Source organism: Salvelinus fontinalis, chromosome 10, assembly GCF_029448725.1.
Source record: "Salvelinus fontinalis isolate EN_2023a chromosome 10, ASM2944872v1, whole genome shotgun sequence".
Classification (NCBI taxonomy): Eukaryota; Metazoa; Chordata; class Actinopteri; order Salmoniformes; family Salmonidae; genus Salvelinus; species Salvelinus fontinalis.
Genome location: NC_074674.1, coordinates 4,386,911 through 4,404,236, shown reverse-complemented (window position 1 = coordinate 4,404,236; position 17,326 = coordinate 4,386,911). Strand labels below are relative to the sequence as shown.

Sequence of the window (17,326 nt, the reverse complement as noted above, 5' to 3'; positions counted from 1 at the left end):
AAAATGTCTGTGTCCAGTTGCAGGGGGTCCGTTTGAATTTAGAAAATGCTCCTTTATTAAAATAAATACATTTTTGCTCCTTGAAGTAATCCAACAGTGTACGGCGCCATCTTATCTATTTCAAGTCTTCTCTCATTGATCGAGACAGGTGGGCTTCTACCACAATGTGCCGCATGTCATGATGACAGACACCTGTATTGATCAATGAGAGAAGACTTGAAAATAGACAAGAAGGCAGTGTACACATTGTTGGATTACTTTATGGTTTATATTTCTGTTCAGTGTAGTTGGTCATGAAAATAGTGGCAGCATGTGCAGCAGTGGGGATTTGTTTTTTACATGCAAAAGTGAAATAGGTGCATTTATGCTGTTGATCTTCTCAAAGAAACAACCGGTAATTTGAAACTTGGCATAATAATTTTGTCATGCTGCTTTGTTGACAATTCAATAACAGAGGACAAGGAAGTTAGCATCTCTTTTGTGTATTTGCTAGCTACAGCTCAAGGGTTGAGACTGAGGTGCAATCCAAAGCATCCTTAGCACCAGGAACTCTGGGAAATCTGAGCAGCTGCCATAGAGATGACGGCCTGAAGAGGGACTATCAAGCTGCGTCCTTAAGGGCAGCACACTAGAAGAGCTGAAACATGTTGTGTTTTCTAATGGTAGTCCAAGAAGTTAGGAGAAGAAATGGAGAGGTGGGGTCCCTGAGAACCAAATGTGACATGATTCACTGTTTAACTTGATTTTTGCTAAAGTTCTTACATTGAAATCCCTTTTCTCAAACATATATTACAAATTAACCTTAATAATTCAATTAAATACTCAATACTGTATATTGGTGTTATTATGTTCAGTCTTTTGTTAAGGCTATTGCTAAATACAACTAAAACAAAGTACAATAGCATATATCCCAAAGACAGACGCAGTCTGATTCACTATGTGTTGCTCATTCTTCCCCACATCCAGGCAGTGTGAAGAAAGATCATAAATATTGCAAAAAAAATCCCACCTCATTACAGAGGTTAACCTAAAATTAAACCCTTCATTTGTTTGCCTTGCAGAAAGATCCCTAGCCTGAGAACAACAACCTGGTGGCTCTCTATCCAAGCTCTCTATCCAAGCTATCCAAACATCTGGACGTCTGTGATGAGTAGTCTAGGACCTAAAGCTATAGCATTGTTCAGACAACACACACAACAAGCACATTGATGGTCATTGTTTGAGGGTAGAACAACAAAGTAAGAACTGGAATATTTAGTTTGGTTTTTAAAATATCTGAACTGAGCCTGCACAGCTTATTTCCCTTTTTATACTTTATTTGTACGTTTTCAAATTTGAGAACAGAGACATTGACATCAATACAACATCCCCAGTCCTTTATCATCTCAAATTGTGTGCACAAATTTGTTTACATCACTGCCAGTGAGCATTTCTCCTTTGCCAAGATAATCCATCTACCTGACAGATGTGGCATATCAAGAAGCTGATTAAACGGCATGATCATTACACAGGTGCACCTTGTGCTGGGGACAATAAAAAGCCACTGTAAAATGTGCAGTTTTGCCACACAACAAAATACCACAGATGCCTCAAGTTTTGAGGGAGCATACAATTGGCATTCTGCCTGCAGGATTGTCCACCAGAGAATGTAATGTTTATTTCTATACCATAAGCTACCTCCAAAGTTGTTTTAGAGAATTCGGTAGTACGTCCAATCAGCCTCACAAACGCAGACCACATGTAACCACGCCAGCCCACCTGCGGGTTGGTCTGAGATGAGCCACCCAGACAGCTGATGAAACTGAGGGGTTTGCACATCCGAAGAATTTATGTCAGACACTGTCTCAGGGAAGCTCATCTGCATGCTCGTCATTCTCACCAGGGTCTTGATCTGACTGCAGTTCGGCCTCGTAACCGACTTCAGTAAGCAAATGAAATGCTTACCTTCAATGGCCACTGGCACGCTGGAGAAGTGTGCTCTTCCCATGGTGGCGGTGGGGTTATGATATGGACAGGCATAAGCTACGGACAACGAACACAATTGTGTTTTATCGATGGCAATGTGAATGCACAGAGATAGCGTGATGAGATCCTGAGGTCCATTATCGTGCCATTTATCCGCCTCCATAATCTCATGTTTCAGCATGATAATGCATGGCCCATTGTCGTAAAGATCTGTACAAAATACTGGAAGCTGAAAATGTCCCCGTTCTTCCATGGCTTGGATACTCACCAGACATGTCACACATTGAGCATGTTTGGGATGCTCTGGATTGACGTGTACAACAGCGTGTTCCAGTTCCCGCCCATATCCAGCAACTTTGCACAGCCATTGAAAAGGAGTGGGACAACATTCCACAGGCCACAATCAACAGCCTGATCAACTCTATGCGAAGGAGATGTGTCACGCTGCATGAGGCAAATGTTGGTCATACCAGATACTGACTGGTTTCCTGATCCATGCCCACACCTTTTTTTAAAGGTATCTGTGACCAACAGATGCATAACGGTATTTCCAGTTGTGAAATCCATAGATTAGGGCCTAATGAATTTATTTCAATTGACTGAGTTCCTCATATGAACTGCAACTCAGTAAAATGTTTGAATTGTTGCATGTGCGTTTACATATTTTTTTCCAGTGTAGAATCCCTATTAATTCAATAGGATCTCTGTGGGCCTAGAGTAAAGATTTGTCATTTAACCTTAAAAAATGTGTTACCTTTTATTGTGGCATAAACTCAACCAGACACGATGTTTCATCTGCTTGTCAAACAATCCCTTCAAAGGGCTCCTTTACCAGGCTACCCGCACACGTTCATCCACTCACAACACATTTCCAGCCTCCAAACAGCGGTGAATGAAAAGAGATCTGTTAAACAAAACACCAAAAAGTGTTATGACATTTGGCGATTGTCATTAGGTGAGAATTTACGCGTCCACTGGTGTCTACGCGCATCTTGTTGTCGGAAACTCATCTCTGCCTTGGCAAAGGTTCAGTGTTCTCTTGGAACCACATCACATTTTGGAGCGTAGGATATACGACCCATTTTCAAGTCCATTCGCTCATTTCTCATTCCTCTGAAAGTGGTGTAGTAGACTAGTTTTAATTAAACGCTGTTTTAAATTCTGTGATAGGCTCATGTTTCACCGGTACAGTGTACCCCCACTATTTATTTTGCTGGGACGCCGTACCATACCCGCCATTACTTTCCCCCCCTGAGTAAGGCTATAGCAGTAGCTCAATCCTCCCTGTCTTTGTCATTGTAATGAGGCTGTAACAGTGTTTGTTGCTTTCTGAAAATGATAATCTACTGTAATGACTCCCCCAGGGAGCTTGAAGAGAAAGTTACTAAAGTACCGCATCATATATCGTTGTAGGTCTAGTAACTCCGAAGAATAAACAAATGCAAGCACCATTACATATCATTATTTCTGCACGTCACTGCAGCAAATTAGGCTTCAAGGCCACTTCACAGAAAGCTTATGATAATCTCCTGCTATTGTAACCAATAAGACGCTCTGAATTTTCATTAAAAAAACAATAGTTATTTACTACAGAGGAAGAAATCAACTGTGAAGTCAAAGTAACAGAAAAAAGCATTAATACACACACACACAAACACACACCTGAAATGTATTTGTAGTATTAATAGAGTAGAGAATAAAAGCCAGTTTATTGTCATGTAGCTCATTAGACTGTCCCCCAGAACATATTCATGGAAGCAAAATGAAGGGAGAGCGAAAACAAGACGTCTTTTCCTTGCAATGTCACCCCCCCGCCACACACACGCAAACCTCTCACCCCCCCACAAACACACCTCACCCCCACCTCTTACCCCCAGACACCTCTCCCACCCACCCACACACACACCTCTCACCTTCACACCTCTCACCCCCACACACACACACTTCTCAACCCCCCAAACACACAACTCTCAACCCCCCAAACACACACCTCTCAACCCTCCAAACACACACCTCTCAACCCCCCAAACACACGCCTCTCAACCCCCCAAACACACACCTCTCAACCCCCCAAACACACACCTCTCAACCCCCCAAACACACACCTCTCACAACAGAAAGATGAGCTGTTTTTGTTATCATACAAAATGTTGTCTGACATTATAATAAATGATTTAAAAGAAAGAAAAACATCTCCAGGGAGAATAGACTCCTGTTCACCTACTATAGCATGAGCATGTTTCTATTAGCACACACTACTCTAGAATCAGACATGTTCAGGGGAAACTTACATTAGAAGAGAGGTACCAATAATCTGTCATTTAGTGTGTACATACGTAGAACCTGGAAGTCAATAACAATGCCTAATGGATGAATGGTCTCATTGTAATGCAGAGACATGAACACCTCAGATGAGAGGCTTTGAAGAAGTGCATAAGAGAAGCCTCCTTACAGAAAGGTCAACGTGGGTCTGTTAGTTTGACCCAGCCATAATGACTTTAGGTGACCAGAAGTGGATCCTTCTTCTCTGCCGTTAATGAGCCAGATGTCTCTAACTGGCAGCCACGAAGGACGGTTACGATGTCAATAATTGTTGATGAATGAAGGAAGGATGCATGATACTTCCTTACCTGTTCTGGTTTGCAGAGGATGCACGCACATCATTTGAGAAAAAGGTTTTGCAATTGAAGGCACATAATTATTTTGTGCCAACAATGACACAATTTGACAGGTGAAAATAATGCACACTAAAGGCGTTTTCACACATGAAATTCGGTACCCTGGTTCGGTTTCCTGGAGCGTTTGTGAGAATTTTACAGAATACGTTTTGCTTTCACAAGACCTGAAAATAACTGTTTCAGGGTGCGATTAACAAGATGCGGATTCTTCAAGCAGGTGAGTTAGCTTGTTTACAACATGCAAAAAAGTTCCACGCAACTCGCGCTGCAGCGTCACAATACCTGGTACTCGTGTCCTGGATCTTGGACCTGCTTTCTCATGCAGGTCCAGGATTCGTTACAGGCGGGTTTCGTTTGAATTTCACACATGCTTTATAGCATTAATCAGGGTACCAAACGCTCCAGGATCATAAGGGGATATGTGAAAGCGCCCTAAAATAAACCATTCAAATGCAACTTCAACCTTCTCTCCATTCCTCACTCTGTGACGTTTTCCAATGATGTCAAGGTAAAGTCACAAGGAAAGGAGAAAGGACAGATAGCGTAGTTTTGAACCAGTCAGATGAAAGAGATAGTACTCACGGTCGCTGCAGAATGCTCCTCCATGGGAGGTCATGGTGCAGTCACAGGAGAAGCCCTCCCACTGCTGGAGACACACCCCCTGGTGATGGCACGAGTCCTCTGTACAGGTGCTGCTCGGGCCTGGGGAGGGGAGGGGGGAGGAAAAGGACATGCAGTGAACCATAAGGTGGATCCACAGGTGATGGCCTGCTCCTCGGAGGTTTTCATGACCCCATGGCTGTGCCCCTGTTAATACGTACCTCCACAGCCCCGCTCCACCTGGCCCACCCTGTGGAGGGCGTCTGCCATCAGGTCAGGAAGTCTCCCGTTCAGGTCCACGGAGGCCAGGCAGCCCTGGTACCCATCGCGGGACGCGATCAGCTTGGGCAGGCTACTGTACATGGTCTTCGCCACACCACCAAGATACAGATCCCCTGGAACACACAGCATCAATCAATCAGAGCATGTGTTCCTGGAAGAGAATGATTATTCTCAGTAGTCACAGCAGATACGCCTCCAGGTAGTGGGAGGTTTTAGCAACCGTCACTCATTGAGTTAAAGCAGCCATGAACAAATCTGATACCCTTACACCTGCTTTGTGTTTGATAAATGTTCTGCAATTATAGGCCTCTGATAATGCTAGTTAACGTTCAGATCAGACAGATCTCCTTACGATTTACAACCTCCAAGAAGCCATTTGGTGTCATGTTGCATCAGATGCAGGTGAACACAGCTCTAAGTCATTTAAACCAATGATGATCTGTTTTCATCAGATTGATGCTCCTCTCAAGAGAGTGTTTACTTTAATAGTAACCCTCCCAGCCACAGTAATCATTCACAGATTATATGTAAATTGCAAGCCGAGAAATGTACATACAGTATCTGAGAATTCCTCTGTGATGTTTATTGGCAAAAATAGCAAAGAAAATCTGTTTATTTTCTCTGCAGAAATATGTGAAATGCTACATGGCTGATAACGCAAGGATAATACCAAACTGGTGTACAGTCATTTAAAACCTGCAGGACATAAAAATGAGAAGTTTCATTTAACAGCATATTAAAATGTCTTACATTGCTTTAAACGGTACCCTGTTAATTTATACAGCACAGGAAAAAAAGTATGATTTCATAGTCTGGTTTATTTGGCTTATACTGATTACACAAGAAGTTCAGCCTGCGGACCCTTGGGATATGGAGAAACTTAAATGAATCTTTAATGTTCTGAGGAACAAAGTGAGAGACAAAAGTAGATGAAATAAACTAGAAGAGGATGTGCTATGCAGACCCTATACGGTGAGGATTAAGGAGCATTAATGGTGAAGGTCTACAATAACAAGATTGAAGAATAATATTAATGTGGGTCTAACACTGAAACTAACACATAATTGGTACAGCTGCTGTTACCCAAAATATTTATCCCAAAACATGTTGCCTAGTACTGTGCGTGGTTACAACTAGGGTTGTTATGGTAATCAAAAACATGTTGCCTAGTACTGTGTGTGGTTACAACTAGGGTTGTTATGGTAATCAAAAACATGTTGCCTAGTACTGTGTGTGGTTACAACTAGGGTTGTTATGGTAATCAAAAACATGTTGCCTAGTACTGTGTGTGGTTACAACTAGGGTTGTTATGGTAATCAAAAACATGTTGCCTAGTACTGTGCGTGGTTACAACTAGGGTTGTTATGGTAATCAAAAACATGTTGCCTAGTACTGTGTGTGGTTACAACAAATGTATATTTATCAAACTTATTTTATTAAATTCCCTATCACATAGGTAAATTACATCAATTTCTTTGGTTACCAACAACCTAACACTAGTTTAAGCCTAGAACTTCAAGTCAAGAAGAAACGTCAAACAAAATCCCCTCTGACGTACAGACTGATGTACTAGCTACTGTATGTCTTCCCTTTCAAAACCAACATACTCTAGTGTTCATACCACGAGTCTATTTCTACTGAGAATACTCTGTGTAACAGAGTAGAGCAACTGAAGGCTTTTCTGACTGCAGAAACACCTCTGTGACACTACATGGACCCTTCCGATTCCGATACACGTCTCAAATATATTGCATACACTGTAATGCTTGAGCCATCTGTAAAAGCTGTTCTTTCAAGACATTTAAAGTAATTTTTTCAAGGAAATTAAACACTGTAGAGGGATCCCCGATTATGTTCAGCTGTGGGCCTCCTTGAGCGGCTGGTCGGACTGCAAACTGACCACAAGAGTCCTAAACACATAGTATTGACAAAAACAGAATCATTTCAAACCTTGATTACATCAGGATCACATACAGTTGAAGTCAGAAGTTTACCTTAGCCAAATACATTTAAACTCGTTTTTTTCCAAATTCCTGACATTTAATCCTAGTAAAAATCCCTGTCTTGGGTCAATTAGGATCACCACTTTATTTTAAGAATGTCAAATGTCAGAATAATAGTAGAGAGAATGATTTGTCAGCTTTCATTTCTTTCATCACATTCCCGGTGGGTCGGAAGTTTACATACACTCAATTAGTATTTGGTAGCATTGCCTTTAAATTGTTTAACTTGAGTTAAACATATCGGGTAGCCTTCCACAAGCTTCCCACAATAAGTTGGGTGGATTTTGGCCCATTCCTCCTGACAGAGCTGGTGTAACTGAGTCAGGTTTGTAGGCCTCCTTGCTCTCACACACTTTTTCAGGTCTGCCCACACATTTTCTATAGGATTGAGATCAGGGCTTTGTGATGGCCACTCCAATACCTTGACTTTGTTGTCCTTACGCCATTTTGCCACAACTTTGGAAGTATGCTTGGGGTCATTGTCCATTTGGAAGACCCATTTGCGACCAAGCTTTAACTTCCTGACTGATGTCTTGAGATGTTGCTTCAATACATCCACATAATGTTATTTTCTCATGATGCCATCTAGTTTGTGAAGTGCACCAGTCCCTCCTGCAGAAAACCACCCCCACAAGATGATGCTGCCACACCCGTGCTTCACGGTTGGGATGGTGTTCTTCGGCTTGCAAGCCTCCTTTTTCCTCCAAACATAACAATGGTTATTATGGCCAAACAGTTCTATTTTTGTTTCATCAGAATAGAGGACATTTCTCCAAACAGTACGATCTTTGTCCCCATGTGCAGTTGCAAATCTTAGTCTGGCTTTTTTATGGAGGTTTTGGGGCAGTGGCTTCTTCCTTGCTGAGCGGCATTTCAGGTTATGTCGATATAGGACTAATTTTTACTGTGGATATACACTGCTCAAAAAAATAAAGGGAACACTTAAACAACACAATATTACTCCAAGTCAATCACACTTCTGTGAAATCAAACTGTCCACTTAGGAAGCAACACCGATTGACAATAAATTTCACATGCTGTTGTGCAAATGGAATAGACAAAAAGTGGAAATTATAGGCAATTAGCAAGACACCCCCCAAAACAGGAGTGATTCTGCAGGTGGTGACCACAGACCACTTCTCAGTTCCTATGCTTCCTGGCTGATGTTTTGGTCACTTTTGAATGCTGGCGGTGCTCTCACTCTAGTGGTAGCATGAGACGGAGTCTACAACCCACACAAGTGGCTCAGGTAGTGCAGTTCATCCAGGATGGCACATCAATGCGAACTGTGGCAAAAAGGTTTGCTGTGTCTGTCAGCGTAGTGTCCAGAGCATGCAGGCGCTACCAGGAGACAGGCCAGACGTGGAGGAGGCCGTAGGAGGGCAACAACCCAGCAGCAGGACCGCTACCTCCGCCTTTGTGCAAGGAGGTGCACTGCCAGAGCCCTGCAAAATGACCTCCAGCAGGCCACAAATGTGCATGTGTCTGCTCAAACGGTCAGAAACAGACTCCATGAGGGTGGTATGAGGGCCCGACGTCCACAGGTGGGGGTTGTGCTTACAGCCCAACACGTGCAGGACGTTTAGCATTTGCCAGAGAACACCAAGATTGGCAAATTCGCCACTGGCGCCCTGTGCTCTTCACAGATGAAAGCAGGTTCACACTGAGCACATGAGCACATGTGACAGACGTGACAGAGTCTGGAGACGCCGTGGAGAACGTTCTGCCGCCTGCAACATCCTCCAGCATGACCGGTTTGGCGATGGGTCAGTCATGGTGTGGGGTGGCATTTCTTTGTGGGGCCGCACAGCCCTCCATGTGCTCGCCAGAGGTAGCCTGACTGCCATTAGGTACCGAGATGAGATCCTCAGACCCCTTGTGAGACCATATGCTGACACATGAACATTTGTGGCCTGCTGGAGGTCATTTTGCAGGGCTCTGGCAGTGCACCTCCTTGCACTAAGGTGGAGGTACCGGTCCTGCTGCTGGGTTGTTGCCCTCCTACGGCCTCCTCCACATCTCCTGATGTACTGGCCTGTCTCCTGGTAGCGCCTGCATGCTCTGGACACTACGCTGACAGACACAGCAAACCTTTTTGCCACAGTTCGCATTGATGTGCCATCCTGGATGAACTGCACTACCTGAGCCACTTGTGTGGGTTGTAGACTCCGTCTCATGCTACCACTAGAGTGAGAGCACCGCAAGCATTCAAAAGTGACCAAAACATCAGCCAGGAAGCATAGGAACTGAGAAGTGGTCTGTGGTCACCACCTGCAGAATCACTCCTGTTTTGGGGGGTGTCTTGCTAATTGCCTATAATTTCCACCTTTTGTCTATTCCATTTGCACAACAGCATGTGAAATGTATTGTCAATCAGTGTTGCTTCCTAAGTGGACAGTTTGATTTCACAGAAGTGTGATTGACTTGGAGTTACGTTGTGTTGTTTAAGTGTTCCATTTATTTTTTTGAGCAGTGTAGATACTTTTGTACCCATTTCCTCCAGCATGTTCACAAGGTCCTTTGCTGTTGTTCTGGGATTGATTTTCACCAAAGTACGTTCATCTCTAGGAGACAGAACGTGTCTCCTTCCTGAGCAGTATGACGGCTGCATGGTCCCATGGGGTTTATACTTGCATATTATTGTTTGTACAGATGAACGTAGTACCTTCAGGTGTTTGTAAATTGCTCCCAAAGATGAACCAGACTTGTGGAGGTCTACAATTTGTATCTGAGGTCCCTTCTGATTTCTCTTGATTTTCCCATGATGTCAAGCAAAGAGGCACGGAGTTTGAATGTAGGCTTTGAAATACATCCACAGGTACACCTCCAATTGACTCAAATTATGTCAATTAGCCTATCAGAAGCTTCTAAAGCAGTGACATCATTTTTTGGAATTTTCCAAGCTGTTTAAAGGCACAGTCAACTTAATGTATGTATACGTCTGACCCACTGGAATTGTGATACAGTGAATTATAAGTGAAATAATCTGGCTGTAAACAATTGTTGGAAAAATGACTTGTGTCGTACACAATGTAGATGTCCTAACCAACTTGCCAAAACTATAGTTTGTGAACATGAAATGTGTGGAGTGGTTGAAAAATGAGTTTTAATGACTCCAACCTAAGTGTATGTGAACTTCCGAATTCAACTGTATGCCTTTCTGTATGGGTGGGAATACTTGGTAAGATATTACCTAAATTAAAATCACTTTGAGCTCATTTCCTGGTGAGTTTACAGTGTTATATATCCAATATCCTAAATAAATGTTTTCCTCAGAAAACTTGAGGGGCGTAATAAAACAATATATATTTTGGAACCCTGTTGTAGAGCCTCAGGCACTCTCACAATAAAACGGTTTAATGGCTATGTTTCTAAATGCCCTTTGTTGACCATATAAACTCAGCAAAAAAAGAAACGTCCTCTCACTGTCAACTGCGTTTATTTTCAGAAAACTTAACATGTGTAAATATTTGTATGAAAATAACAAGATTCAACAACTGAGACATAAACTGAACAAGTTCCACAGACATGTGACTAAGAGAAGTGGAATAATGTGTCCCTGAACAAAGGGGGGTTCAAAATCAAAAGTAACAGTCAGTATCTGGTGTGGCCACCAGCTGCATTAAGTGCTGCAGTGCATCTCCTCCTCATGGACTGCACCAGATTTGCCAGTTCTTGCTGTGAGATGTTACCCCACTCTTCCACCAAGGCACCTGCAATGTCCCAGACATTTCTGTGGGGAATGGCCCTAGCCCTCACCCTCTGATCCAACAGGTTCCAGACGTGCTCAATGGGATTGAGATCCGGGCTCTTCGCTGGCCACGGCAGAACACTGACATTCCTGTCTTGCAGGAAATCACGCACACAGAACGAGCAGTATGGCTGGTGGCATTGTCATGCTGGAGGGTCATGTCAGGATGAGCCTGCAGGAAGGGTACAACATGAGGGAGGAGGATGTCATCCCTGTAACACACAGCGTTGAGATTGCCTGCAATGACAACAAGCTCAGTCCGATGATGCTGTGACACATCGCCCCAGACCATGACGGACCCTCCACCTCCAAATCGATCCCGCTCCAGAATACAGGCCTAGGTGTAACGCTCATTCCTTCGACAATAAACGCAAATCCGACCATCACCCCTGGTGAGACAAAACCGCGACTCGTCAGTGAAGAGCACTTTTTGACAGTCCTGTCTGGTCTAGCGACGGTGGGTTTGTGCCCATAGGCGACGTTGTTGCCGGTGATGTCTGGTGAGGACCTGCCTTACAACAGGCCTACAAGCCCCCAGTCCAGCCTCTCTCAGCCTATTGCGTACAGTCTGAGCACTGATGGAGGGATTGTGCGTTCCTGGTGTAACTCGGGCAGTTGCTGTTGCCATCCTGTACCTGTCCCGTAGTTGTGATGTTTGGATGTACCGATCCTGTGCAGGTTGTTGTTACATGTGGTCTGCCACTGCCAGGTTGATCTGCTGTCCGTCCTGTCTCCCTGTAGCGCTGTCTTAGGCGTCTCACAGTACGGACATTGCAATTTATTGCCCTGGCCACATCTGCAGTCCTCATGCCTCCTTGCAGCATGCCTAAGGCACGTTCACGCAGATGAGCAGGGACCCTGGGCATCTCTCTTTTGGTGTTTTTCAGAGTCAGTAGAAAGTCCTCTTTAGTGTCCTAAGTTTCCATAACTGTGACCTTAATTGCCTACTGTCTGTAAGCTGTTGGTGTCTTAACGACCGTTCCACAGGTGCATGTTCATTAATTGTGTATGGTTCATTGAACAAGCATGGGAAACAGTGTTTATACCCTTTACAATGAAGATCTGTGAAGTTATTTGTTTTTTACGAATTATCTTTGAAAGACAGGGTCCTGAAAAAGGGACTTTTTTTTTGCTGAGTTTAGATAGAGACGTTCTACTGCGTTAGAAACCTTTTTCCTTGACATAGCTTTCCCTATCCTGATCTGTAGTGTTGTTGCCATGAGAGGAAGCACTAACAAGTATGCTAACTGGTCAACAACATCTGTAAATACCTACAGCAAGGGCAATCTGTCAGGCATTAATCACCTAACGGTTCCCTATGTACAGCCCATCAGAGCTCTCATAATACCATTCCAGCCTCCAGTACAAAGCAAGGCCAGTGATCTGGATCACAGAAAATTGTGCAATTTCATGGGCCCATACCCCAGGATGGCATTATAATTGGGTAAATAGGCCTGTGTGCACTTGGATTGGTAACATGAAGGTCATGCAGTCCGCCTGTTGCAGGTAGATAAATTCTGCTGCTGTTCTCTGCTGCAGCTGCTGCAGCTGCTGCTCTCTGCTGCTGCTCTCTGCTCTCTGCTGCTGCGGCTTCTCCCTGCTGTTCTCCCTGCTGTTCTCTGTCCACTGCTGGCACTCTTTGATCACCTCTCTTTTAATCTCATTTCACTTTCATTCACTAAGTACAAAGACTTAATTTTCTTCCCACCCAAAGCATTCCTCTCCTCGGCATGACAGTCTTCCAAAAAAACGAATTCATTTTGACTCCTTTATCTTCATAAAGCCTATTGAACAACACAGCAATCATAGCTGGTGTCTGTATTCAGCGTTTTGACAGCAACAAACACAGATGTGTGCTTCTGACAGTCGGATTTTAGTGTCTGTTGATCTGAAATACTGCACTAAGAAAATAAGCACTTTGAGTCCACTCCCTATATTATATACAGTGCCTTTGGAAAGTATTCAGACTCCTTGACTTTTTCCAAATTTTGTTACATTACAGCCATATTCTAAAATGGATTAAACAATTATAATAACCCTTAGCTATATACATACAATACTACATAATGACAAAGTGAAAACAGGTTTTTAGACATTTTAGCAAATTTATTACAAATAAAAAACAGATACCTTATTTACATAATTATTCAGAACCTTTGCTATGAGACTCAAAACTGAGTTTTGGCGCATCCTGTTTCCATCGATCATCTTTGAGATGTTTCTACAACTTGATTGGACATGATGTGGAAAGGCACACAACTGTCTATATAAGATCCCACAGTTGACAGTGCATGTCAGAGTAAAAACCAAGCCCTGAGGTCGAAGGAATTGTCTGTAGAGATCTGAGACAGGACTGTGTCAAGGCACAGATCTGGGGAAGGATACCAAAACATTTTTGCAGCATTGAAGGTCCCCAAAAACACAGTGGCCGCAATCATTCTTAAATGGAAGAAGTTTGGAACCCCCAAGACTCTTCCTAGAGCTGACCGCCCAGCCAAACTGAGCAATCAGGGGAGAAGGGGTGACTAAGAACCCGATGGTCACTCTGACAGAGCTCCAGAGTTCCTCTGTGGAGATGGGAGAACCTTTCAGAAGGACAACCATCTCTGCAGCACTCCACAAATCTGACCTTTATGGTAGTGACCAGACGGAAGCCACTCCTCAGTAAAATGCACATGACAGCCCGCTTGGAGTTTGCCAAAAGGCACTTAAAGACTCTCAGACCATGAGAAACAAGATTCTCTGGTCTGATGAAACCAAGATTGAACTCTTTGGCCTGAATGCCAAGCATCACGTCTGGAGGAAACCTGGCACTATCCCTACGGTGAAGCATGGTGGTGGTAGCATCATGAGGTGGGGATGTTTGTCAGCGGCATGGACTGGGATACTAGTCAGGGTCGAGGCAAAGCTGAACGGAGCAAAGTACAGAGAGAACCTTGATGAAAACCTGATCAAGAGAGCTCAGCACCTCAGACTGGGGCGAAGGTTCACCTTCCAACAGGACAACGACCGTAAGCACACAACCAAGACAATGCAGGAGTGGCTTCGGGACAAGTTTCAATATCCTTGAGAGGATCAGTCAGAGCCCAGAGTTGAACCCGATCGAACATCTCTGGAGACCAGAAAATAGCTGTGCAGAAACACTCCCCATCCAACCTGACAGAGCTTGAGAGGATCTGCAAAGAAGAATGGGAGTAACTCCCCAAATACAGGTGTGCCAAGCTTGTAGCTTCATACCCAAAAAGACTTGAGGCTAAAGGAGCTTCAACACAGTACTGAGTAATTGGTCTGTATACATAAGTAAATGTGATTATTATAATACAAAATAAAGATTAGCAACATTTCAAAAAAACAGTTTTTGCTTTGTCATTATGGGGTATTATGTGTAGATAGAGGAGGGAAAAAAACTATTCAATCAATTTTAGAAAAAGGCTGTAACCTAACAAATGTGGAAAAAGTCAATGGGTCTGAATACTTTCCGAATGCACTGTATACCTAGCAGGAGTACCATGGCTGGAGCCAGTTTTGAGGAGTGGTAGCGTATACCATACCTTTGAGGTCCAGGTTACGGGCTCCGTTGGAGTGCTGGGTGACGGTGCGGGAGTCGGTCTTGAGGATGTGCACGTTTTTATCATCCCGGGACACCACCACGTTGTGCCACTGGTTGTCGTTGAGAGGCTTCTCAGAGTTGCCCTTCATGAGTGACGGTCCGTTACCCAGGTCAAACACATAATGGATGTACCTACAACACAACATTACATCATGCACAAGTCAATTTACAGATTGACTAACAGATACTGTATCTAGGTAAATATTCAAATGTAAAGGACATCTACAATTGATAGGGATGATATTGCAACATCCTGTCCTTTTGAAATGCAGATTCAATGCATATTGATAATATGAACAGAAACATCATCAGAGAAAGTGTAGTACCAGCAGCACTGAGAGATATGAGTTCTCTCTTCAGCCCATGTATCCAGTATTTCTGTGTGCCGCTGCCTAAAGGCTCCACAGCTTAGAATAACTCCTGCTGACTAATTGTTTACTGTGTGGCAGTATTTCTGGGCAAAATTGGACCGCGGTTAAACATCTGTGGGAATATTGTTCGCTCTTTCACTCTTACTCGCTCTATCTGTCTCGTTTCACTAAAACATTCTGAATACATTCCCTTTATATGGCTCCGGGTGACCGAATCATAGTATTCCATATTACAGAAAATAACTTGTTGAGCAAGAAAAAAGGGGAACAGTGGTAGGCAGCTGTGCTATTATTAATCTATCCCATACACACTCTGCATGGTTACAGCACCTAACAAAATATGTTGCAAAATAGGTTGAACACAGTCTTTAAAAATTATAATAATCCAACCCATTGGAATATAAGGTGGAGCTTTACCCCTTCCTGGTCACCCCAGCACACCACACACCCTTTGACCAGCTCCACCATGATGAAGTCACTGCCGTCTTTACCCCAGCACACCACTCACCCTTTGACCAGCTCCACCATGATGAAGTCACTGCCGTCTTTACCCCAGCACACCACTCACCCTTTGACCAGCTCCACCATGATGAAGTCACTGCCGTCTTTACCCCAGCACACCACTCACCCTTTGACCAGCTCCACCATGATGAAGTCACTGCCGTCTTTACCCCAGCACACCACTCACCCTTTGACCAGCTCCACCATGATGAAGTCACTGCCGTCTTTACCCCAGCACACCACTCACCCTTTGACCAGCTCCACCATGATGAAGTCACTGCCGTCTTTACCCCAGCACACCACTCACCCTTTGACCAGCTCCACCATGATGAAGTCACTGCCGTCTTTACCCCAGCACACCACTCACCCTTTGACCAGCTCCACCATGATGAAGTCACTGCCGTCTTTACCCCAGCACACCACTCACCCTTTGACCAGCTCCACCATGATGAAGTCACTGCCGTCTTTACCCCAGCACACCACTCACCCTTTGACCAGCTCCACCATGATGAAGTCACTGCCGTCTCCAGAGTTGAAGAGGAGCAGGCCATCAGGGGAGGTGGTCTTGAACTGGAAGAATAGGTGCATGGAGGCGTAGGCCTGCAGGGTAGAGAAGGCTAGGTAGCTGGCCCGGCTGTGGAAGGTCACAGGGTCTGCCACAATGCGGCGCATGCCGAAGCGGGCGTTGAGTTCGCAGTAGGAGATGTCTCCGTTCTTACACTGGTCCAGGTAGGGCACGCCGTTGAAGGAGAGGGCCTGCAGGTGCCCTATGAAGTTGGTTGGCACCACAGAGATGAAGCGTCTCTCTGTCATGATGCCAGTCTCAATGTTGTGGAACTCCAGGCGGGTGTGGGCACCGGCCATATGGCCTGGGGTAGAATAAATACATGATGATAGGCATAATATATACCACTTAGCAGACACTTCTATCTAAAGCGACTTACAGTGAAGCACCATGTTCTACCGCCTGAGCTACAGAGGATCACAAACTGAACATGAAATGTTATTTGGTATTTAGTGTATTATTATGAGGATCACAGTTTCCCTTCATCTTATGGTTTGACTCTGCTCTCCCCTCCTACCTTCCACAGTCACATTGTCCACAGAGAGCTGCAGGTTCTTCCCAAGACGTACCACCTTCACTGAGTGCCACTCATTGTCATTCAGCTTCTGTCCTGCTAACAGCATCTCTGGGCCTTTACCTGTGGAAAGGAAAGGAGGAAGTCACCAGCAGAGCACAGTAATAAAGCATATCCCTCTTTCCAAGAGATCCCTAGATAAAAGACTTCCTGGTTAGAACACATTAACATACTATATCACTCATAAGCACACAAACACCTGCAACCTGGAAATGCCATTCAGTGAGGGCAGTACTGTATGTAAAGAAAAACTACACAACCTCTCTCTCTCTCCTACGCTTACTTGCACAATCCTTACCAATGTTGTCAAGGAGAAATTCCTGTAACCTATGAAATCTCAAATAAGAAACCCAGTTCAGAATGTAAGAGCTCTGTCAATGGTTGTATACACAAACTGTTGGTTCCAGTTGAGAGTGATTATTACAC

The 17,326-nt window shown here is 44.1% G+C and overlaps 1 protein-coding gene across 7 annotated transcripts in view; it reads right to left on the bottom strand.

Moving 5' to 3' along the window:
* Positions 1 to 17,326, bottom strand: part of LOC129863443 (neurexin-2-like) — a 301,564-nt gene that overhangs the window by 167,419 nt on the left and 116,819 nt on the right. For 6 of the 7 annotated variants that reach the window (XM_055935439.1, XM_055935443.1, XM_055935440.1 and 3 more), the window contains 5 exons: positions 16,844 to 16,963; positions 16,249 to 16,630; positions 14,831 to 15,021; positions 5,465 to 5,638; positions 5,226 to 5,345 (listed from right to left, as the gene is read on the bottom strand). In XM_055935439.1, the coding sequence (XP_055791414.1) occupies positions 5,226 to 5,345; positions 5,465 to 5,638; positions 14,831 to 15,021; positions 16,249 to 16,630; positions 16,844 to 16,963 (987 nt within the window). Of the gene's footprint in view, positions 1 to 5,225; positions 5,346 to 5,464; positions 5,639 to 14,830; positions 15,022 to 15,708; positions 16,225 to 16,248; positions 16,631 to 16,843; positions 16,964 to 17,326 lie in introns of those variants that run through there. The other variant, XM_055935445.1, reaches the window with a different exon arrangement.